At 38.6% G+C, this 24,966-nt stretch overlaps 1 protein-coding gene across 1 annotated transcript in view; it reads left to right on the forward strand.

The window, feature by feature from the left end:
- The window catches only part of COL19A1 (collagen type XIX alpha 1 chain), a 349,065-nt gene that overhangs the window by 299,813 nt on the left and 24,286 nt on the right, over positions 1 to 24,966 (forward strand). The window contains exons 38-48 of the mRNA XM_086707174.1: positions 1,970 to 2,014; positions 4,375 to 4,425; positions 4,511 to 4,555; positions 4,990 to 5,016; positions 8,204 to 8,257; positions 12,588 to 12,632; positions 15,832 to 15,876; positions 15,964 to 16,026; positions 20,030 to 20,065; positions 20,202 to 20,246; positions 23,008 to 23,178. Of these exons, the coding sequence (XP_086563300.1) occupies positions 1,970 to 2,014; positions 4,375 to 4,425; positions 4,511 to 4,555; positions 4,990 to 5,016; positions 8,204 to 8,257; positions 12,588 to 12,632; positions 15,832 to 15,876; positions 15,964 to 16,026; positions 20,030 to 20,065; positions 20,202 to 20,246; positions 23,008 to 23,178 (627 nt within the window). The remainder of the gene's footprint in view (positions 1 to 1,969; positions 2,015 to 4,374; positions 4,426 to 4,510; positions 4,556 to 4,989; positions 5,017 to 8,203; positions 8,258 to 12,587; positions 12,633 to 15,831; positions 15,877 to 15,963; positions 16,027 to 20,029; positions 20,066 to 20,201; positions 20,247 to 23,007; positions 23,179 to 24,966) is intronic.

Below are 24,966 nucleotides of genomic sequence, written 5' to 3' on the forward strand. Positions count from 1 at the left end.
CCAAGCTGGATTCAGGGTCCTGGCATCTAGCTATGTACGAGGATGGAGTGGGGGAAGCCTTCTGAAGAGGTGCAGGTAAGATGGTTTGTATCAGGAACTCCAGCCACAGGTATCAAGGCTTCAGACAGCTCCCTGAGAAAATCTGGAAGTTCTGTCCTTTGAGAGTCATAGGGGAAATTCACTAAGGAATTAGGACACTTGTTTTCTGGGGAGTCCAGTTGATTGGACAGATGGGTTGCTATGGTCAGAGGAGTCTCAGGCAGAAAGACCACAGGGCTTCATATGTTTACCCGCTTTAGGTCTAAATTGGCTCCACACTGTAAGTCCAGACACAGCTAGCCAACAAGTGAAATAAGATTAGGTACTCAAATGAGGGGAGTAAGAATCAAGAATCCACGTAAGCTACTCAGGTGGCTTCTACACTGAAATGACCAAAATGGGGCATAGTGGCATCAAGAAGCAAAGGAATTAAAAAAAAAAAAATTGAAAGGAGCCATGTGTTTATTTTAGATAGTCTCTGCACATTTTTTTCTGATAGTCTTCCCAAGAAGCTTGCCCAACCCCACCAGCCTTTTTTCTCTGTTCTCTATGGAAATTATTCAGAGATTTGCCTTTTGAAGTTAATGGGAATTCCACACTGAGATGAGCTTTGGGGCACAATCAAGGATGAAAATACGACTTTTAATTGTGCCAGGAAAAAAGAGTCTTTTCAACAGGCACATATTTTTCCTTGTTTGTTGTGCTTTCATAGTTCATGAGAACTATGACATAATTCCCTGGAGGACATTGCTAGCAGTCACCAGCAGATGACATGTCTTAGAGAGCTAGCCACCATCAAAGCAGTTTGGGGAAAGATACAATATACTCGTTGTCACTCATTCTCAGGCAGATACATTGCAATAAAAACTTTACAGTTTATTTTCATTGATAAAGATACAAATAGTTTTTATGACACTTTTTTTTGTTACTGGAAGAAAGTGGGGAGATTGGAATGAAATCCTTCATCAAATTCATGGATATGAACTGAAATCCCTCAAAATTTGGGGGCATTATAGGCAGGAATTTTACTGTCTCTGGATTCTTTTTTAATTAACCGTTTCTTGCCATTCCCATGACATTAAGGGACTTAAAGATTTTATGAGGCTATTATTCTAAAAGAAAAGCACAGTTACAGGAAGAACTGGTTAAAGGCATCAAAGGGACCATAATATCTTTGCTTAATATGGATCCGTAAGCATTGTATGTTTTATAAAAATAAAAGTGAAATCCATTTTTCAGGTTTCAGCTTGAATTCATTTTTCACAATTCCATTTTTAGTCTTCTTCTCCTGTAAGCAGAATGTCTGAGGCTGTTTAAACTTTAAAGAACATTTTCCTTAAACAATGTTGTACCACAGTCACTTCTGTTCAACGGGATGTGCCTGACTTGGTTGTAAAGTCTAATATTACCTTAGGGAGTGAAAGAAGTTTCTCCTCCCGCAAGACACAACCAGGGTGTGATTTTCTACTTTAGTCAGATTATATGGATGGTCCTCTGGTTCCCCAAAGATGAAGGTGGTAGAAATGAGGCTGAAACTGAGGGGCTGACCCTGGAAGGCATATCCCCAAGCCTGTCCCTGCTTGGAAGTATGCTACTCTGCACCCCGACAAGGACAGAATTTCCCTAGCTACACTTAAAGTCTAGGGCAGGATCACCCAGGCAGCCTAGCTCCATCTAAAAATAAGCTTGATCCCTGGGGCCCACACACTGGCAATCCGAACGGGTATGGGAAAAGGCATTCACCTTTCCTGTGGTCTGGGAATGTATTTTCCCAGGTGAAAGAAAAGGCCAAGCTGAATAAGACTTTGCAAGGCTGAAACAAAATCATATTGATTTTAGAATACAGCTCTCTGAGCAAGCACAATCTGGTTCATAAACTTGGTGTAGAAATGTGTAAACCATTGATTTTTGGTCTCTATATCCCTTGCAGGGCAGTGAGGGACCCCCTGGGAGACCCGGACCACCTGGACCGCCTGTGAGTTACTTCAGGTTTAAAACTTAAATTCATATATGTTAGTAACTCAGAGGTCAGACTACATTTAGATATTCTCAAGGACAAAAGTTGTCTGATACTTATGTGTGTGTGTGTATATACATATATACATATATATCAACTTTTATATATGTATGTGTGTATATATATTATATATATACGTATGTGTGTATATATATGTGTGTATATATATGTATATATATGTGTATATATATGTGTGTGTATACACACACACACACACACACACACACACACACACACACACACATAGATATATAAATGATAGCCAATGAAGCTTTGGGGAGACCTGATTTTTCCCCTTTAGTGCAGCCCTAATTTGCAGTGCTCAGATTTGCATACTACGGGCATCCCTACTCTGGACTCTGGAGACCTGAGTGTGTGCCCTGACTCTCCACTTCCTACCTGAGAGACCCTGGGAGAGTCATTTAACCTCAATGAGCCTCATACAGAAAAAAGGGGCTTTAAAAAGAGCTCCCTTCTGGCTATGTGAGTTGGTACAGAATTTGGTGTTATGCTATATGTGTTCATTATCATCCACGATGTCTGAGATGCAGAGAAATTCTATTTATATAGCACATAGCAAATAAAATGTACAAGAGCCATCAATGTTTTCATGCCTGCGATTGAGACAGATGTGCACTTTGTCAGGGAGACTGTGGAGAGGAGAAGTACCACTCTCCGTAGCAAGTCTGCCCTCATGTGGGGCCACGCTTAAATCACAGCAGAGCTTTGGTCCAGGCCAAATGTTCTTTTCCACCCTACCTCACAGGAATATTTTAAGAAACCAAACTCACCTAAGAAGGGACAGAATTCATCTTTCTGAAGGCAAGAAAGATATGTTATTAGGCTGCATGCAGTCACACACTTTATGCACATAAATAAGATTTGCACTCTGTTTTCTTAACTCTGTTCATTTTGTTCACTTGCCTTTTCCCTTAACAAAGAAGCAAGGTACAAAGCATTTGGGGCTCAAATCCTAAAATTCACTCCCTCTCCTGTGGACATAACAATCAAAATTAGCATGAGTTCACAAAAGGGACCTATATTTTACATGGGGTTAGGAAATCTTCTTCCCCCTGAATTCTTCAAAACTATTCACTGTTCAAGATAAGTTACATATTGTCTCTTATGAGAAACCTTCTCTGGAAATCTCAGACAAAAATATCTTTCATCTGACAAGGACTCAGCACACTAAAATACAGTAGACATTCAACAATTGTCAAATGAGTGAGTGAAATAATAAAGGAATAAATGAATGGAACATTTTTCCTTCCATCACTAGTGTGTTGAAGATGTATGCAAATCCCATTCACTGAACACCATTGGCCACCATCACCCAAAAACAATGAAATGATGGCTTCTTCAGTTTTGTAACTGAAATGTGGAAATCACAAAAGGGAAAAATGCAGGTTGTTGATTCTTTGGGAAATTTTTAAAAGAAGGATAAAAGGCCCCAGTTAAATTTTTATATGCAAATTTTGCCTGAATGCCAAAATGTATGAATTTTTAAAATGTATTTATTATTTGAAAGAGGGAGAGAGAGAATCCCAAGCAGGCTCCGAGCTGTGAGTGTGGAGCCCAACTCCGGGCTCGATCTCATGACTGTGAGATCATGACCTGAGCCAAAACCAAGAGCCGGATGCTCAACCGACTGAGCCACCTAGGCGCCCCCAAACTGTATGATTTTTTAGATTCTCAATTTAGTTATCTTTCTGTTAGTTACCAGGGGGCTTTCTATTCACAGGTCAGATTTATTAGGAAGTTCTTATTCCCTTTTGTTCTACAGAATATATTTTTGTAGAAACATCCACAAAGGGTTGTGAGTAACATCATTTCCCCCATTTACTTTAATTTTCTACTTACTATGAAGAGACCGTAGAAAAAAATTACTTTTCAGAAACCAAATTGCTCCCTGTTCACATCTTCATCAGCACTACCGTGTTATAGCCTGCAGGTCACCGGGCTGTAAACAATGAGCATAAATTGGCAATTCAGAAACTGAATTTTAATGAGCAAATAGTATTTTCCTCTGAATGCATTAGCGTCTTATCTGTCAGACCCGAACATTAATCACACCCTCACTGAAAGTCTCTCTGTGCTCCAGGTACAGCTCACATTCCTTTCCATTCCCCACACACCGCCCCCCACCACACACACACATTTTCTTTTGAAAAGCCAACAATAGAAACTTGGTTTTATTATACTTGTAGCATTAAACTCCCTTTCTAAAGTAAAATCGGAGAAATATCATTTGGTAAAAAGATAAAAGATAGACTATTAAGTTAAAAAAGAATAATTCTTTATCTCATCGCTTTCCTAAGGGTGTACCATTCAATGAAGGAAATGGAATGAGCAGTTTATATAAAATCCAGGTATTTACTTTTGTAATTATGTAAAATTATTTTCCAGTGATGAGTTGCTGTAAACTGTTCTCACCGTGTTCTTTCTTTTTTGAAGGGAGGTGTGAATGTTCCCAGTTTTCCGGGCCCCCCTGGCCCCCCTGTGAGTACAGCTGTTCATTACCAAGTATACTTTAGCTGAACAGCCACAATAAGTAAACGAACAACTCCTAAGTTCACTGAAAAAAATACATGTTACAAATATAACCAAAATCTTATGCAGTAGGAAATAAATGATAACCAATTTAATAAATAGAGCAAACATACACAGCCTAAATCACGAAAAACAGCATTCTGCATGGTGGTGTCACTTTCTGGATTGTACATCTAAGAACAAAATCAGTGTCCAAGCAGTCACACTCGTGGGGGTTCCATCAAGTTATGTTTCTTCATCTTATTCTTCAAATCCAAACCATAGCAAAATAAAACCTGCAGATATTTCCTGTGTATAAAACAATTGTATTAAAATGCTCTACATTCTATAATTTTGCTTTTCCATCATTATTTTCAAAGTGACTTCCCATGTTTTTCTTGTAGGGCCCAAAAGGAGACCCTGGCCCAGTGGTATGTATGTTCCCATGCTTTGTGTCATTTAAAAAATAAGTCTTTATTAAAGTTTGAACAAAGAGCATCCGGAAAAGATGGCCGGTCTTCTCAGATGTTCATCAGTTAACATGTTGGAAGCAGGAGGCAGGAAACCAAGGAAATACCAGCAATGTGTTCATTTTTAAGATGCTTTGGTCTTGATGCCACTGCCTTTGGCATTTGTCTCTTTTATTAGGATACTTTCAGAATCGCCCTGTGATGGAGGAAGGCACGAATGCAGTTCCTAATAAATGGAGCACTTTTTTCTGCTAGCATTATTTTGATGGTTAACTCAGTGTTAGGTAGATTGTGGAAGAGAAATACTTACTGGAAAGGAATTCCTTAATATATACCCAGCCTCTCCCTACCCCTCCCCCCAAAAAGAAAGGGACTGTGTGTTTGCTTTGAATGTCTTAGGCAGTTATTCTGTAGGAAATGCAGTATGCTGTCATAAACCTGCTTATTAGGTGTATCAGGAGGTTAACACTCAGCACGGGAAGAAGAGATCATGTCCCCAGCTACCCAGAGGGTAACAGTTGTTCTCAAGCATCCTTCTCAGCCATGGAGCATCATTCTGAAGGTTCTGCCAAATTTATTAGATTCCCTTTATTCCTTGGTAGTTTTTCCTGTCATGTTCTTCTCAAGCATATATCCTTGAATATGTTCTCTCATATTGCACTTGTGTTAACATTTTAACCTTGATTTATACAGTATGCCTGAAAGTCAGATACGCCTGAAACTGAAATAAAGTTTTCAAATTATTTTCCATTGTCATGTGAAAAAAATTAAGTCCCTTTCATTACAATACACTTTAGTAAAACTAGATGAGTAAATTTTAAAGACCACAAGAAGCATACAAGGTAATCTTTGCATATCTAAATATATTTTCAAAGGACATGCATTAAAGCACATATATTTTGTTATTGGCCAATATATATTAAGAGCCAGTTTTACCCCTGAAAGCATAATTTCAATTTAGATAGTACCGGTTTCTGAACCCCAATAATGTAATTTAGAAGTTTCCTTTGTTTTCTTATTCATGTAGCCCCCCTTTTATCTGTTAACAACTTTTATGCTTTCACCAATCATATCCTCCACTCTAACTTCAAATTTCTTTTATCTTGTTGATAAAAGTTTCTTCCTGGTCTTTCCCTCTCATACTGACTCACAGCCCCTCTGAATCATGTAGAGGCACCTAGACTTCACACTGACTTTTCTGGAATATTCTTTCAAGTTTTTCATTAATAATTGCATATCAAGGTCATAACATATTTTTAAAAGTATTATAATAAAGAATAAGTTATAATTCACTTGGATTGGGAAACAGGTAGCAACAAAAATATACACAGATTTGAGTAGACTTTGAAGGAATTAAGCTTCAAATTTCTTAGCTACAACAAAAGATAAAGAATAAAAACTGACTGAAGGATGTTCCTTGCTTTTAGAGATGTGATTTAAGTGGGTGAAGCAAAAAACAGAAATCTGGAATATAATGAAATAAACACTGTGTAAACCCTCAGGTTTATCTTACATATACCCTTGAAATGATTCTTTGGGCCCTCTGTCACCACTACCATGCACCTCCCTTCATTTCACACCAGTTGTCCCCTACAGGGAAATAATACTTTCTTACCATAAAAATAAGCCAGGAATGGTAGAATTATAGGTCAGAGTAGAAAATGAAAAAGTCACTTGGCAGTGGGGGGCGGGGGAGATTTACTCTTCGGCATCCTTCGTTTGCCATGACGGTAAATGTACACCACTGTTTCTAATCTTGTCAGTAAACCTTTATAGAAAAAAATTACCCTTAATTGAATTTATCTTCTGAGGTTCCCCATTTAATTCCTTTGGTATTTAATTTATAAGAAGCTTCAATTAAATATTTAATTATTAAGTACTTTCAAATAAATATTGATTGGGTGACCACCTTCCTCTGTCCTAAGGACTGTTGAGAATGTAAACAAAGAGAATCAAAAAGCTCATTTCCTTTGTCAATAACCCAGGACCTCTTTTACAGAGCTTTATGCAGAATAGAATCTGAACATCTTTTTTTTTTTTTCGTCTGATTGACAGGTTACATATTAGTGGACCTTTAAAAAGATTTCTAAGGCATGAGAAGTATCAAGTCATCTGCCTGTTCATTAAGTATTCTGTAATAAGGACAGTATCATAAATAATAATGGAAGTTGGAGCCTTTGTCATATTTTGAGGCAGAGTAGAATTATGCATGCAAAAATATACTTACAGAGAATGAAAGCTCCTTTTCTATGTGATTATGTTGAAAGCATCCAGTGTCCTAAGAAAATATTTGCAGTTAACATTAATTCATTAACAAGGATGTATCAAACAACTACCTACTTTATCTCTCTTAATTTAAAAGCCTTAATGTTTATTTGCTCAAAGTTAGCAGTGTCCTTCACCTAACTTTTCTTTTTCTTTTTCAATATATGAAATTTATTGTCAAATTGGTTTCCATACAACACCCAGTGCTCATCCCAAAAGTAACTTTTCTAAATATATTCCTTGAGAACCTGCAGTCTCCAGTTGGCCTGGGACCATCCACTAGAATATGTAAAAGATTTGTTTTAATGGAAATGCTTACCTATATTCTCCCAGTGACCCATGAGCTTGAGCTATAACTTTTAGAATCACCGGAGATGCTGCTTCTGGACCACCCTCTGAAGCATTCACAATTCATGTCCTGCTGTGGAGAATACTGAAAGATGGTCAACTTTACTATCAGACCTTCATCTTCCTCTGCTCTTAAAGAGTTTAGCCATATTCTCTGGTCATCTAGCATCCCTGGGTACCTCACAAATAGGCAAACTTCATTAAAGCCCAGCCTTTCCTTTAATTCTTATTGAAATTGGCATTATCACTGACTAGAGGGATTTGTTCTAATTAGATTCTTAATCAGAATAAAAATAATTAATCAGAAATTATATTCATACTTCTCCAGGGACTAGCTTAATCCTCAAACTGTTTACAAACACCAAATGCAAGAATGCAGATGTTTGAAAATAGAGCATACAGATTACTTGCTAAATTGCTAATCCGTGTTTGAGGGGATACTTTTTGGCAAAGAAAAAAATCTTTGTGTTTGAAACCAATGCTAAAAAACTTTATTGGTCATTGCTTCTGAATTTCCTATGTTCATATTTAACAGGGAGAACCTGGTGCAATGGGGTTGCCAGGACTAGAAGGATTTCCAGGTATAAAGGTAAGTACAGGGGTTAAAAATGGCACAGATTCAGCATTCAAAAATGTTTATTGAGCACCTCCTGTTGGACCAGGAACTGTTTTAGGCTTAGATACCTAAGAATACAAAACAGACAAAAATCTCTGCCTTCAAGGAACTTACTTTTTAGGAAGGGGATACAGAAACTAAAATAAACATAAATAAACAATAAATGTTGGTAAGTACTGTGGAAAGAAGGAGAAAGAAGAACCGGTTAAGGGGGCTCACGTGTGCTAAAGGAGAGGGGTCTGTAAATAGGAGTCTGAGAAAGCAAGATCTGAGCAAAGACTTGAAAGCATGAGGGAGAGATAGCCAAGTCCCCTCAACCCTGAAAGAAGAATCTAGTGTATAGCATGGTGATGATAGGTAGTAATACTTTACCATCTACTTGAAATTTGCTAAGTGCTCTTACCACTACGTGAGGTGATAGAGATGTTAACTAGCTTAATTTTGGTGAATATTTTACAGTGTATGAATATATCAAATCATTAAGCTGCATACCATAAATGTATACAATTTTGTGAAACAGTAAATAGCAGGTCTAAATGCCCTGAGACGTGAGCATTGCTGCTACACCAAAGGAGACCAGGGGAATGAGGGAAAGAGAGAGTGGTAGATGAGGTCAGAGAGGTAGGGGTAGAAGTAAGGTGTAGCCCAGCCATGTGGTCACACAAGGCAATACTACTCAAAATGTAGCCAGAGAGGACCAGTGCCAGTCTGCAAATTCTGTTATAGATCCTGTGGCAAGGTAAGTATAGATTGAGAATAAGTATTTAAAAACTTGTCTAGCAATTTAACTTTGCTGTGATATTCAAACATGTTATCAGTAAACTCACCTTGGTTCAAGATGTATTAGAACATAGAGGCACCTGGGTGGCTCAGTCAGTTCAGGGTGATAGGCCTGCAGGTGGAAAGCGAGAGTGGAAGCAGGCAAGCCTATTAGAAGACTATTCCCATAGTACAGGTTGGCTCAGATCAAAGTAGAAATGGTGGAGATAGTGAGGAGTGGCTAGAATCTGGATATACTGGGAAGGTAGAACCAAATAAGAGGAGTCAAGGATGACTCCCAAGTTTTTTGACCTGAGAAACTGGCATGATGGGGAAGTCATCACCTGAAATGAGGAATAGGCAGAGGCTGTGTAGACAGGGTGAGGATGATCAGTATAATTTTGGACATGAGGTCAAATTTGGCAGTATCTACTAGAGAGAAAAATAGAAGTAGTGAGTAGGCAACACAATATGAAGGCATGGAGTTTGAAAAAGGAGTCAGTGGAGCATGCTGGGATATCTATATGCTTGGAACAACCAAGTTTAAAACCAGAAGACTTGATAAGATCACCAGGGGAATGACAGTAGATTTCATAAAAGAGGAAAGGACCAAGGATGAGCCCTGAGGCCTCCAACATAAAGGGATCAGGAAGAAAAGGAAGAATGACCAAGTAAAACTGTGATGAAATGACCAGGAGGTAGGAGGAAAACTAGGTGTCCTGAAAGCCAAGCGAAGATAATGTATCAAGGTAAAGGAAGTGATCACTTGTCTCAAACACTGCAAATAGGTCAAGTATGATGGGGATGGGGTCAAGTAGGATGGCCAAGTATTAACCATTGGATTTATCAATATAGAGGTTTAGCAATAATAATTATTACTTCATTATTTTGGTAGGAGCAACTGTTGGATTTAATAGATTTAAGAGAGAATAAGAAAAAAGAATTAGAGAAAGCAAATACAGTATAAACAATGATCAAGGAGTTTTGCTGTAAAGGAAAGCAAAGAAATGGGCTGGGGGCTGCTAGGGGAAGTAGGTTAAGGTTTTATAAAATGGATTTTAGGAATGGACCATAGAAATATCATAATAGTCATATGCTAAAGAAATAATCCAGTAGAAAGGGTCAGGGGAGTGATGATATAGGAGGAGAGGGGAGAATTTCTGGAATGACATTCTCAAATAGCTAAAATAAAATGGGAACTAATATATAATAAATAGAAGGTTTGGCTTCAGAGAGGAAATGAATAGTTGATCTATGGTAACAGGTGGAAAAAAGAGTGTAGGGATACAGATGCTGATACATTGGAAGAAGAATTGGTTGGGGTCTGTAGAGTTCTTTTCTGATTGATTAAATTTTCTAAGAGATGGAGGAAAAAGTTCATCATCTGAGAGTGAAGTTGAGTGAGAAGAGGTTGGAGATTTAAGGAGAGGGTCTTCTAAGAGAAAAGGAGAGTCCAGGGACCACAGAGTATGATGAGTCGGCAGTCCTAGGCCCTCCACCCTCCCCACTGAGGTTCATGGTCATAAACTGAAGTGAGACTAGTCAGGGAGATCTCATCCAGCATGTCCACTAGGGTAAAGACATAGATTTAAACAAGTTTCCGGTTTTGACAGGTGAGTACTAGAAGCAAGAATGGGGCAAGAGAGTCAGTCGTGTACAAAGGGAGTGATTATAGCAAGTGGCCATAGAATTTAAACTAAATAAATAAGAGAGAGGCCATCTAGTGAGTTGATGGATAATGAAAAATCTGTTCAATGGATTCGCAGTCTTGGTGGCATCAAAAGTTTGGGAGTCCAAGGTACTCAAGAGAGTAGTTAAAACTATGGTGGTCCAATATCATAATTTATGAAATTGACATTATGGAGGGGTTACAGTTATTCTTACTGACAAAGTCTCAAATACAACAATGGAAATAAGAGGCAAGATGGTTAGAGGAGTGGTTCAAAGAACTGCTAGACCTCACTGTTGGGAGAACCATATTATCCAAGAGAAGGCCCCTTAATGTTAACCTTTTCAGATATACACAAGTTTCCATTGAATGAAAAGTTCCAATTTATTCATTTCATGGGTAAAAATCCCATTGCTTAAAAGGAGCAGAGTGAATCTGACAAGAATTATCTGTTCACACTGTTTACCTACTATTCTATTAGTTCTTTTTCTATTTGACGATAGCTATGTTTTATATATTAAAGATATTACTTCTATCTCATATGTTAGGGTTTATATCCTAGTCAATCTGGCCTTTCGTTTTCATGTTTAATCTCATTGTATATGTAAATATAACTTTTATGTAGTCAAATAGCAAATGATTTTCCTTTGTGGTTTCTTGTTTTGCTTTTATGCATTGAGTTCCTTTTATTTTTATTCTCAACCAAAATCAGGTAGTCACTTAGCATTTTCTTCTAGTTTTCTTGTACTTCATATTATTTTATTATTTACTCAATCTATATGGGATTTATATGGAGTATAACATAAGGAGAGGAATTAAACTTTTTTCAAGGAAACTATTCAATTATTAGCACTATTTGTTGAATAATACATCTCCTTTACTAAAATCCTGTTATGGATGTTGGTCTATTTCTGAGGTTATGTAACATTTTTATATCGCATTGATATACTGCTTAATCTTATGCCAATATTCCATTATTTTAATTGTTAAAGCTTTATTATATGTTTAAATATTGGTATTGCTAATCTCCTTATTGTTCTTCTTTTAATTTTTTTCTTTTATCTTTTCATTTATTCATTATCCCAAGTGAACTTTAATATCATCTGATCTAGCTGCAATTTCATAAGAATTGCATTAAATTTATAAATTAGTTTGGGTAGCAATGACACCTTTACAACATTGTCTTGCCCTCCAAGAACAAAACATATCTCTCCATTTAATCAAGTCTTCTTTTATGTCCCCGAGTGAAGTTATGAAGTTTTTTAATGTAGGTTCTGCTCAACAAAAATTGCCATTTTATTATCCCATATATAATCATTAGTACTTTTAGCATCGTCAGCTTTATCTGAAATACCACATTGCCTTTGGAAAAAGAGCTGAGTCACTCCACTGTTCAGAGCAATTCAGGAGATCTTCTAATGGCCTAATGAGAGAACTACAAAATTTCTTGTTCTAAATATTTTTATTCTAACCCTACATCCAATAAGGCATGTGTGGGGAAAACTTTTTAGAAGACATTCAATGTGCTCTCTGTTTTAAATATTGATAATGGATTACTTTTGAATATGTGGAATAAAAATACTGTCTTGACTAATTTTAGCTGTATGTGTGGAGTCCTATTAAAAATAGGTAATAGAAATAACCTAAATGCTTATTTTCATTAAGATTCTTATTTGCTTTAGTTTTATGGAGGGGAACAAGTTTTAACAAATTCAGTTAGCTGCTCATTTTATTTTCCCATCTGATGATATTGATAATGCTTATCAATACCAAAGAAAAGCTTTACCAAATCCAAATGATTATTTGAGCACTAATTTTATAGGTAAAGATTCTATCGATATCATTATAAGTAGCAATTTTTTTTAATCCCAACAGGGAGATCGGGGCCCAGCAGGTCCCCCAGGAATAGCCGGAATATCGGTGAGTCCAGAGTATCTCATGTTATTTTCACCGGGAAGAAGTTCCATCTCCACAGCAAATCTATAGCTAGGGAGCAAAATGGCTGAGGAGCACATGGTACCTCCTACCTAATCTCCTACTGATCTCCTACCTAATCATGATATCTCCTGCCTAATCTCCATTAGGTTCTGGAAACATCCAGTTAAAAAAATAAAACCCCATTCATCCCTGTCCATCCTCAAGAATGCTCCTTTCCTTTTTGCATTTTTCTTATTTTTTGTCTTTTTCTTTTTCCTTCCCAACTCATGTAAACGGTGGGGAAGGCAATGCCCAGTTACTGGTGCCAATATGTTAGTACACAAAACCAAATTTGGGGAGCTTGTTTTGTTTCTGTGTTCTTGTCTCATTTAAGGTTTCTTGGCCCTCAAAAGGCAAAGTTCTTGTGCTCAGGCATGTACTTCAAGTTCTTGGTATTAAGCTACAATCTGCTTGAGTTTTCCCTAGGCCTGGTGTTATTAACAGATCTTTACTGCTGCTAATGTTTCCTTGTAAACTAGCCCTTCCAGCCTCTCAATCATTTTTGTTGCTCTCTGGTGTCAAATGTTTTAATCTCATCAAGGTCTTTTCAAATGAATAGGAAGTACTCCAGGAAAGGTTGAAAGCATTTCTCTGAGCCCTAGGGATCGCTCTGATCTTCATTCATGATGCTCTAATTAAAATTTTGTGGCCATGCTTTATGAATAAGAGCCCACTTACTGTCGCTCAGTGCCCCTGCAGGGTAGGCCCAGGGAAGGAAAGTCAATGCAAACTATGTACTTGAGTCATAAGAACACAGATAAGAAAGGGCCTTACCATCCCCACTTACAACCACTCATTGACACCTACTAAGAACAAACACCACCCAGAACATCCATCACTACCCGCTGGCGCTCACCACCACCCACCACCTCTATCCTTTAAAAGGCCAGTGGCCACTCTGCTTTACTCTATTTAGTGGTTAAGTCTAATAACAAAAACTTAAAACCCATTCATACTCTGCAGAAAATCATCCTTTATAGAGGAGGAATCCCCTTATTTAGCTATTCTAGATCAAAGTAAATATTCGTTAGTATAATTGAAAAGTAACATGAAAATATTTTCTTTAGCAAGCATGTCAGGATTTTTTATACAAGAAAGTATTGTTCCTAAAAGTAAATTCACACCTAATCCCATTCCTTCTCCTGTCCCCTAATCATGACTATTCCTAGCAACATATTTGGAATTCTGTTTCCAGAATTGCCCTGAGCCCCCTACAACCTGCCCCGCTTATATTCATACCCTGTTTTTGTTTACACGTGGTATCATGAAGCTTAGTTCCCACTGTATTCACCCAGGTATGACTAAAAGTTACTTCTGGCTATGACCCTAAATTACATATGTATATAAGGGGAAAAATATTGGCAACCAATGAAAGTATTGAAAAAGTGAGTGACAGGCTCAAAAGGCAATCCAAATGAAGACCTCCAAAGATATTTTTGAAGGATACAGCATGATTGAAATAAGGGGCTTGGCTGTCTAAAGATCCTATACATTTACTTAGAATGCAGTTTTCTTATCTCATAATTAAGAGGATTAACTGACAATTACAGAAATAAAGAAGGCATAGAGATTTACTCATTGCATGTATAAAACTGTATAATTAAAAATGCAACTTAATTTTTTTTATAGTGGATCTTACTATGATTCAAGAAATAAAATACTCAAAAGATTCTGGAGATAGTGGTGATGGTTACACAACAGTATGGATGTACTGAATTGTACACTTAAAAGTGATTAAGCTGGTAAATTTTATGTTATGTACATTTTACTACAACAAAACAGATTTAAGGGGATTATTCATGTTGCAGCAGAGATGAAACCTGCCTACTCAGACTCATTATGATCACTCTGCTGAGTACCAAGGAGACCCAATCCTGCTCTTCCTAAGAAGAGATCAGTCTATCCCTTTCTAGTATATTCAAGTTCATCCAGAGATTTCTCCTGGGCTTTTTCTCCCGCTTCTTCCCAGGATGACATGTGGGTGTAGAGGAGGAAGTGTCTGTCAGTGCCGGCAGTGAGGGAAAACCTCGACACAGCATGCTCTCCCCCAGGTCCTCTGAGCTCCACCTGACCTTTGGTGTTGCTGCTGCCTGCTATCAAGTTCCTAATCCCTTTGTGTCAGATCTCAAGGCCCAAGCACTCTACCCCTTGTGTTCTATGCCAAGACCATGCTGGACATTAGCCTTCTCAGCTGTAGCACATCCCCAATTCCGGCCCATGGGAGCTTCAGGAGTTCCACAGAGCCTATGGAACCAGGGATGCTCTGTCAGGCCTTGTGTCTGCCTAGCTTCTACCACTCAGCCATATCTGTGCCTGTGACGGGGGCTCCTCCCAGAGTTCTAAACAGCAAGAGGGGAAAAAGGCCCTCCCTCTTTCAGATTCTCTACTGGGGAACCTACTTGTGTTTCTGCAGCCTCAGCCACATACCTACATCCCTTCGTTATTTATTTTTCTATCCATGTTAGGTCTAAGGGATAGGAGGTGGTTCCGTCTCAAAGCCAACATCTTTAAGTTTGGTCTGGGCACTGGGTACTTCTCACTTCTAGTCTCTGCTGGACCATCTTCTTCCCTTTTTCCTCCCAGTGGTCTCCCTACCTAATGTTTCTCAATTGTTAGTCCTCAAAGCCATGTGTGTTGGAACAAATCAGTCTTGTCCTTTCCCTTTCAACCAAACATGGCTTTTCAAGCTGAATATGTGGTTTTTTTCAGGCTAGCCTACTATGAACTTAAAAATCCTCTTATAAAATGCAAAATCTAGGAAAGATTTCTTTGACTCTCTGTGCCCTCCCAACCACCAAAGTAAAGAAGAGCTGCTAGTCAATTAGGCACAAGATGGATTTTCACTAATGATGATACACTGGTTTAGTATTTTCAAAGATATTATCCTCCCCTCCTACCCCTCTGCCATCCACACATAGGTACATTAGAGAACTGCATTCTAGTCTGTACCTTGGAGCCTCCAGAGTCAAGTATATGTCCCCACGGACTCTGTCCCATTAGGAATGCCATTGTAGTATAAAGAGCCACAGCCTTGGCTGCACATTAAATTCACAGGTGGTGGGGGGCGGGGGCGAGCAGGGGGAGTACATGGCATCGTGCAATAATTTGGCTCCTAATGTTTCTCCTTGATTTGATTTCCCAGGGAAAACCTGGAGCCCCAGGGCCTCCCGGAGTTCCAGGGGAACCGGTGAGTTGCGAGCCACTTACTTAACTTACTTCATGTGGTTTTACAGTTTTTCTGAGCAATTAACATTTGTCTGTGACATGTCTATAGGGTGACAGAGGACCTGTTGGAGATATAGGTTTCCCTGGACCAGAAGGACCCTCAGGAAGGCCAGTAAGTACTTTTTACTATTTAAATTTTGCCATTTTGAGAACTATTCTAAGCACTGCCTCTTTGCCTATCTCCTCAGAAAATCTGACATTTGTTGTGTCTAAGGGAGTGTGACTCTCCCTTTTGGGGGTGTCCTAGCTCTCTCTGAAGTATCTTTATGTATTTAACGATGACGGGAAAAGTGAGATTTTGTTTTGTTTTAAGTGTCAGGAAATTAGATTCATTATTTCTTAAGTCTGATGTTCTCAGAGTTAAAAAAATAAAATGGCCTGTCACGTCCTAAAATATAAAGAAACTGAAGGCTTGCAGATATAACTCCTGGGTGCTAAGCTAAAAATCAATGTAGAAGCTGTTTTCTCAGATACCTTTCTTTATCTGTGGACCTTGTTCTTATACTTTCATAAATCATGCTTCTAAATATAGCATCCTTTAGTGTCCTAAAAGAGCTCTTGGTTACTGATATATATTGATGTAACGTTGTAATGATCATTCTTACTAATTCAGCTCAATTAAACATACTTTCATCTAGTCTCTGCTGTTTGCTAAGGATGTACTGGGCCATGAGGGAGAGGGCATAAAGATGAATGACATCCATCCCACTCTCAAGTTTACTCTTTAGAGGTCACTGCTCCTTTTGCTTGTTTATTTGCCATGGTGTGTGTGGGGAGGGAGTGCTATTAGGAGAAGGTGGGTACTGAAGGTGAACAAGCAGCACAGAGTTCGTGAGGCTGGTTCAGACCTTCTGGGTCTGAGCGTTCCCTGGCCACTATATCCACAGAGAAGGCAATATGAAAATACAGGAAGCATATGCAATTTAGAGTCAGGAAGATATGGGTTTGAATTGTGACTCAAAGGGTTTTGTGAATCACTTAAGTAACATGACATGTGGTAAGCATTTCCAGTGCCTGGCCACAGGAGGCACTCAATAAATAGTTTCAAACCCTGCCTCCCCCTTCACCTCTTATTACCAACTCCCTATCCCAGCCCCTGACCATTCCCTAAATGCTTGCCCAGGGGATTATGCAAACAGCAATTTGTTTATTCAACAACTATTTCTTGAGGACCTACTAAAATGCTAGGCACTCATGGGTTTACATTCTAGTATATTTGTTTATTCAACAACTATTTCTTGAGCACCTACTAAAGGCTAGCAACTCATGGGTTTACATTCTAGTATAGGAACACAGACAACACACAAATAAATACACATGCACACACAATTTCAGGTAGAAAAAGCCCTAAGCAGGGTGAAGCACTGGAGTAGCATTTAAATAGAGCAGTTGAAAAAGGTATGCCATTTAAGCAAAGACCTGCATTAAGTGAGAGATCAAACCTTGGAGTGGTTGTGGGAGACATTGTTTCAAGGAAGGAAGAGCAGACTGTAGGGAGCCGGATGGAAGAAAACAAGAGTCAGGGAGCATGCCATAATCCCCATGGGAAATTATGATGGTGAGAACAGGAAGATGATGAGGAGTAAGGTAGTTTAGGAGGTATATTGAGGGGAGAGTCTGCAAACTCACTGATGGACCAGATGTGGAGTGTGAGGGAGAGACAAGTCAAAGCTGTGGTGTGGGGTCTGAGCAGCCATGTCACAGTGGTACTTTTGATGAAATGGAAAAGACTGGAAATGGGTGGGTTTGGGAGGGAAAACCAAGAATTCTCTGTTGTGGACACATTCAATTTAGAGCACTTGTAGACACCCAAGTGGAAATGTCGAGTAAAGGTAGATATATGCATCTTGAATTAATGGAGAGGTTAGACTGGAGAGATTCATCTGGGTATTTAAACCTGAGACTGGATGAAATGGAGTGACTACAGATCAGAAGGGAAGAGAGTACTTCAAGTGTTAGGAAAAGAACCCAGCAAAAAGACTGAGAAGGTACAGCCAGTGAGATAGGAAGAAAACCAGGTGAATGAGGTTTCCTAGATGTCAAGGGAACTAAGTATTTTAAGACAGAGAAATGATAAACATATAGATCAGTAATGTGAGAGCTGGCAGTTCTCCCCTGGATTTAGAAATGTGGAGGTCCTCAGTAGGAGAGGTGACAGCATGCTAATATCTTGGTAAGAGTGATCTAGTTGAGAGGGGAAGTTTTGATGATACCATATGGGTAGAAATAACTTTGAGTAGAGGGAGAAGACTGGTATTCCACTCAGAAGTGAAAATTGGTTTTTACAAGGAACAGGGACAGTTCTTCTTTCTTAACAGGAGGAGGGAGGCAGGCAGAAGTTGGTGTATAAGTACATGTAGGTTAGTGGATCTTGTGGAGGGAAGGAAGGTGAGGTGGTTCTCTCCTATTTATTTTCTCAGTGGAAGAAGAGTCACGGTCATCAGTTGAGTGTGAGGGTGGTGATGCTAGAGATTTGAAGACACAGCACAATCTGTGAGGGAGTACTTTGGGAGAGAAGGAAAGGGAGTCACATCAGGAAATACAGGATAGCCTGGTAATACAGAGGGCCTACCTGCAATCTGCCATCATACATTTCGATTGGAGCAAGTGGGCAAGGTTATGTGTTTTCTTCAACCAGTCAGCTGCTCCAATGTGGACATGTGTAGACACAAAGCTGGTTATACCCAAGGATGGAGTTCTTCCAGATAAGTGAGGTGAGGGAGGGAAAAGCGAATATGTACAGGTTATTCAAAAAAATCTCTGAAAGCAGTACTCGCCTAGGGAAAGTTAATAACACCTTTATATACAAAGGAGAACACATATGATAGTCTTTGATGAATTACAAGAGACAAAACAAAAACAAAAAAAGACCATAGGGTTATTTCTTTTCTTACACGGTTACCAAAAGCATGAATTACATTTTTACACTAGATTTATCTTCTTTTATTCAAGTGACACAGTTGTTGTCTTTTTCACATCCTCTCCTTAATCCACTTTATTTTTGTTGCTTATGTTTCTGGATGTAATAAATTCTGTGAACCATACACTTCAGGTAACATGTTCTTGTTTAAAGTACTCTAGATAATTCCCAGAATGCCTCAGAAAGGTTGGAGACTTTGGTTGGGTTATCAGCTGCGACAGACTTTAGTGTAATTTACAACAGTGAAAACATATGGTTGTCTGCAGTTCCATCCTCACAGAATTTATTCCAGCACAATAAAACTCCCCCAGGCTTTTCAGAGAAGCATGTCCATGCAATTGCCCGCTGGCTAAGAAATCATTTTCCTCACCTTGATCTCTCTCTTCAAACCAAATCTCAAAACACATCTGCTGTTGGACTCTAGGTATTTGATTTGACCCCAAGTGCTTTTCCTTCTTACATCTTCCAGCCAGTAGTTCTCTCAGTCTTATACATCTCTGAGCAGGGGGCTTTATTTTCACCTCCAGAACTGCCTTGTAAAGTTCGGGAAACTTCCAGTTTACTAAGAAAAAGCCAATATTTAACACTCTGAAAAACCATGGTTACAGATTTCTTACTTTTCTTTCATATTCTCCAACTGAAAAATAACAAATCATTCTCTGGCTGACAGTTTATTTCATAGTAGGATCATGCTCTGGCCATGTTATGAAATTTCCCCAGCAGCAACTGAGACCATTTACTGAGAATGACTCTCTGTGCTGGAAAATTGTTAGAGGGTAACAATAAATACTGCACACGAGCCACTCAACGCCATGGGACACCTTAGTGTTCAGAATGTACCTAATAGAATAAGTAAGGAAAATAACCCTGTGGACTATTTACAGTGAACTAGGCATTTTCTGTTATTTCACCAAGTCCTTAGTTTTAAGGCCATTATTTTATCCTCACTTTATAAGTTAAAAAGATGATGCTTTTAAGGTTAAGTAAATTGCCTGAAGTAAATAGAACTTAGCAGTAACAGACTCAGAATTTGAACTCATGGCTGTCTATCAACATTGTCTTCTGTTTCACCATACCGCCTCACCAAAATATCAGAAATATGGTGATTAAGTCCTTGAAGCTTTACCCTTTAATTGTGTTTAACTATGTCTATTAATGTAGAATTAGAAATATTGATCATCTTTTGTCTTTATAGGGAATAAATGGAAAAGATGGATTACCAGGTGCTCAGGTATGGAAAATACCACTTAAAAGAAGTGTTCTAATGTAAAACTTCATCCACAGTACCTGCCAGAATACTTGACTGAGCAGGCTGAGGAAAAATCTTGACAAGCAGTGATTTTTTAGTGTTGACATTTGTTTTTCAGGGTATCATGGGTAAACCTGGAGATAGAGGCCCCAAAGGAGAACGTGTATGTATATTACTATTCTCATCATTATTTAAGCCTGTCTGCTGCAACTGTCTCATCATTTGAGTTACACAATATGTGTTCAGATTCCTACAAGTGCCCCAATATGAAAAGGCTAGGGTGTATGTGATCCAAGATCTCTTCGAGCCCTAATATAGGCCAATTAAAGGACGCAGAAGCAGGCCACATGGCAGGTACACTCACAAGGATGACCTTTATTCAGAACTAAGTCTAATCTGCTATTCCAGTTTGGAAAGCTTTTATCTTCCTGTGTCGGACACATATTCCTGCTATAACCATCACTCGTTTTCTTTTTAACTAGACTAAGATTTCTCAGCCTTAGCACTGTTGATGTTTGGAGGCAAATAACTCTTTTCTGTAAGTGTCCATCCTGGGCATTGTAGGATGGCAAGCGGTCTCCCTGGATTCTATCCACTAGACATAGTACTGCCACCTTCCCACCAATTGCTACAACCAAAATGTCTCCAGACATCACCAAATGCCTTCTGGGGACCAGAGTTGCCCTAGTTGAGAATGCCTGACCTCATCGAACACTAAGTCAAATAAGGGGGGTGGTGTGAGGAGATAGAGAGATGGGAAGCGGAACTAGTAGAGTTGGAGTCATCCCATTGCCAAGATTACTCAAGAATTTATTCACTGGAATTCCAGTGTGTGTACATGTGTGTTTGTGTACAGGTGTCTAAATTACCCATTTTTACTTATTATTACACACAATCCATGATAACTGAAGGACATATGAAAACAGAGATAATATAAAGGAAAAAAGTCAATCATATCCCACCACATGGAGATAAGCATTCTTGATCTTGGACAAGCACTATTTTGAACATATTTTTATCTCTTATATGTAATATACACATATACCTAATGTATCAATAAAAGTAATATATGTTTTCCCAAAAGTGTGTTCATACTGTTTTGTAAATGACTTTTTTTACCTAACACCTGATAGATAATATATAACGGCCATCTTTCCATCCCAGTAAATATACATGTAACTTTTAGTGAATGTGTGTTATTCCACTGTGTGTACATACGTTATTTCACTTTCCCAGTCTCCTTTTCCTGAATATATAGGTTCTTGCTACTTTCCATAATAATAAACATCACTGCAATGAACATCTTTGTGCCTAAATTATAAAACAGTTTTAATATGTTGAAGACTGACTGTTTTGCACATGATCAGAGTATTAATCAAAGTGTGCTAATGTTTCTCTTACTTATTTATTTTTTAATTTTACTCATCTCAGGTATTTCCCCAAAATGTGAGTGAGTTGATATACTTGTATGCAGATAAGTTTTTGTAACTAAGACAGTAGCATTGAAATTAGATCTGTCCACTTTTTCTTCTTTCTACATCTCTTCATTCCATGATCAGATAGTTTACTGTAATTGTTCATTTGTTTACATTATTTTTTAAATCAAGAGAAATGGAGTGTGGCCTTTGCACAGTAGTCACAAATAAAAGAATAACACAGTGAAATACAGGGCAGACTCAATGTACCACTCCATCATATTTGGTGTGATCATCACCTCCTGGCATTGTGGAACTGAATATTGGAAATATCTGTAACTGAAACACGTGCTATGATACATATATACACCTCTCTCCCTCTTCTCCCCCCTTATCCTCTCATGCACAAACCCATACAGTAGCAGACACCTTACTGGATAAAAGTCAGCATTAAATAAACTTCTTATCACAGTCGGGCACACCTAGTATTATCTTATACCTAATTTACTATGGCACTTTACCCAGTGAATTCTCTTATAGTTCATTTATGTTATTAAGTATATGATCTTAATCACCACCCCGAGCACCTGCTTTGAACCCTTTCAAAGGCTCTCCTTTTTCATCTTACGAGTTTTAAGACACAGCATGCATGCATGTGTGCATGCACATGCACGCAGACACACATTGTAAAACACAAATAAACTAACCCACAGAATCTAATAAAGATTCTAATATTAAAGGTAAAGAAGAAACACAGGAGAAAGCAAAAAAGGAGAAGGAGAAGGAGAAGAAGGAGAGAAGGAGAAGAAGGAGAAGAAGGAGAAGAAGGAGAAGAAGGAGAAGAAGGAGAAGAAGGAGAAGGAGAAGAAGGAGAAGAAAAGCACATGGGAGAGATTCTGAGTGTCCTGAAGTTTTACTTGTTGTAAAATCCCGATGATGAAATCCTCTTGGCCATCTTTTTTTATTATTGCCAAGGAGACCCAGGCCTGAAGTGACAGCTGCTGTTGACTTTCTTTTTTTTTTTTTTTTTAATTTCTTTTAATCTTTATTTATTTTTGAGAGAGAGACAGAGTGCAAGTGGGTCAGGAACAAAGAGAGAGGGAGACAAAGAATCTGAAGCAGGCTCCAGGCTCTGAGCTGTCAGCACAGCTGACATGGGGCTCGAACTCATGAACCATGAATTCATGACCTGAGCTGAAGTCGGATGCTCAAGCGACTGAACCACCCAGGCAACCCACCGCTGTTGACTTTCAAAAGTGTCATCATTCTAGACTGGCAACCAAGTGCAACTAACATTGTCACTAACTTTTTATTGAGTGCTTTCAATGTACAAGCATTGTTCTAAGTACTTGACTTGACTCCATCACCCTGCACTTTATGGGAGAAGAAACTAGGGCACAGAGGGCTTAATTCACTTGTCCAAGGTTCCCCAGCTAGTAAGTGCCAGGATGAATCCAGGATCCTTGCTCTTAACCACAGCTAATGTGTTATTAACTTTTTCCTCAACAGGGTGATCAGGGAATTCCAGGAGACAGAGGCCCACAAGGTGAACAGGGAAAACCAGGCCTTCCAGGCATGAAGGGAGCCATAGGTCCTGTGGGGCCACCAGGAAACAAGGGCTCCACGGGATCTCCCGGGCACCAAGGCCCTCCCGGCAATCCAGGCATCCCAGGTACTCCGGTGAGTAGTGCCAAGAGCTCCAGGAGCTCCTGGCTAGTATCGACCACGTATCCCTTTTACAATGAAAACATGCATAATCCGTTTGTTTGTTTGTTTGTTTGTTTGTTTAGCTATTTTTAAAAAAAAAAATTTTTAATTCAAGTTAGTTAACATATAGTGTAGAATTGGTTTCAGGAGTAGAACCCAGTGATTCAACTCTTACATATAACACCCAGTGCTCGTCCCAGCAAGTGCCCTCCTTAATGCCCATCACCCATTCTCCTCCCCTCCAGCAACCCTCAGTTTGTTCTCTGTATTTAAGGGTCTCTTATGGTTTGCCTCCCTCTCTGTTTTTATCTTATTTTCCTCGTAAAAGAAATAAAATTAATCTAAAGTTGTCGCCACAAGGGTAGCAATAGCTGTCATTTATTTCAGCTTATGTACCAGATCCTCCACTAAGTACTTACTATACATTAACTTAGTAGATCCTCACAGCTAGGAAGATTGGTGCCCTGTCTGTCCCACTTTTACAAATGCAAAAACTGAGTTGACTTGTTCAGGGTCACAGTTATTTCATGGGTTAGACCCAGGTCTGAGTGACTCCAAAGCCATGCTCTTAAATACTATGACAATGTCTCCTTATACTACACAGATAACATAGGTCTGTTTTACATTAAAACTCTATTTGTTGCCTATGAGAACAACAAACCTACCCTGAATGATACTTTAAAGTGGAAGACAGGCCAAGAAGGAGTGTTTGGTTAAGAAAGCCCATGTTATTATTAATATCCTCAGGAGGTGTGGTGGATGGCCATTCACAGAGGAACTTAATCAGAAGACATCCTCGTCAGGGAGAAAGGAGAGTCCTGAAGTGAGGGCAGGGAGTTAAGGACATGCTGTCCTCAAATGATTAGCCAATACCAGGTGGAGGGCCAAATTAGGCATTCCCACAATATTCAGACTCTTTATTTTTATCCATTCTCCCTAAGCTCTACTTGAATAAAGCCTGTATAATGAGTTGTCTGTGCTGTGTCAGTAATTGGTAGTAGATGCATTAATTCAGGTTCATATGTCCCATATACAATGAAAATAAAATATTGACATAGAGCATTTTTGGACCTATTCTGTCCTACAGAAATCATCACTTTATGAGCCCATCACATTGTCTTTAATGTCACACATATACCTCTGGATAATAACCACTAAAAAAAAAAAAAAAAGAAGAAGAAGAGTAATAAAATACTTTGAAATCCTAACCATCATGAAAAATAATAGCTCTCTTTTAAAAATATCAGGATACCACCGTAAAATATTACTATTATAAATGTTAGATTCTTTGCCAAATTCATGGAGCTTCATTTGTTGAGGGGATAAAACCCAACTGACATCATTTACCTACTTCACTTTCTCATGTCCCATATTTTCTATTAAAAAAAGAAAATTGCTCAACACAAATACGCCTACAAAGTGTGAATGACAGAAGAAACTGTACCATAAAATGAGTAAAACTTAGTTTTATTCCATGAATAAAACACTTTAAAAAATAATCCAGCATACTTGGGAGTTCTCTTCCTGTGGAGACACATAGTATCAGTTAGATAGTGACTTTACCAGTTTCCAGGGATTGGTTAGAAGTTAAATTGTGCCTGGGATATTAATGTCATGATAACATTGTTCAAATTCTCTAACTTCAGAAGATGAAGTAATAGGAAATGTCTTTCCTTATCATATGAAACCATGCTTCTCCATTTAATAAGAAATATGTTCAAATCACTGGTTATGATTCCAGGCCACAGCTTTTAAAGCAAT

Source organism: Puma concolor, chromosome B2 (assembly GCF_028749965.1).
Source record: "Puma concolor isolate L17-30 chromosome B2, mPumCon1.1.hap2, whole genome shotgun sequence".
NCBI lineage: Eukaryota > Metazoa > Chordata > Mammalia > Carnivora > Felidae > Puma > Puma concolor.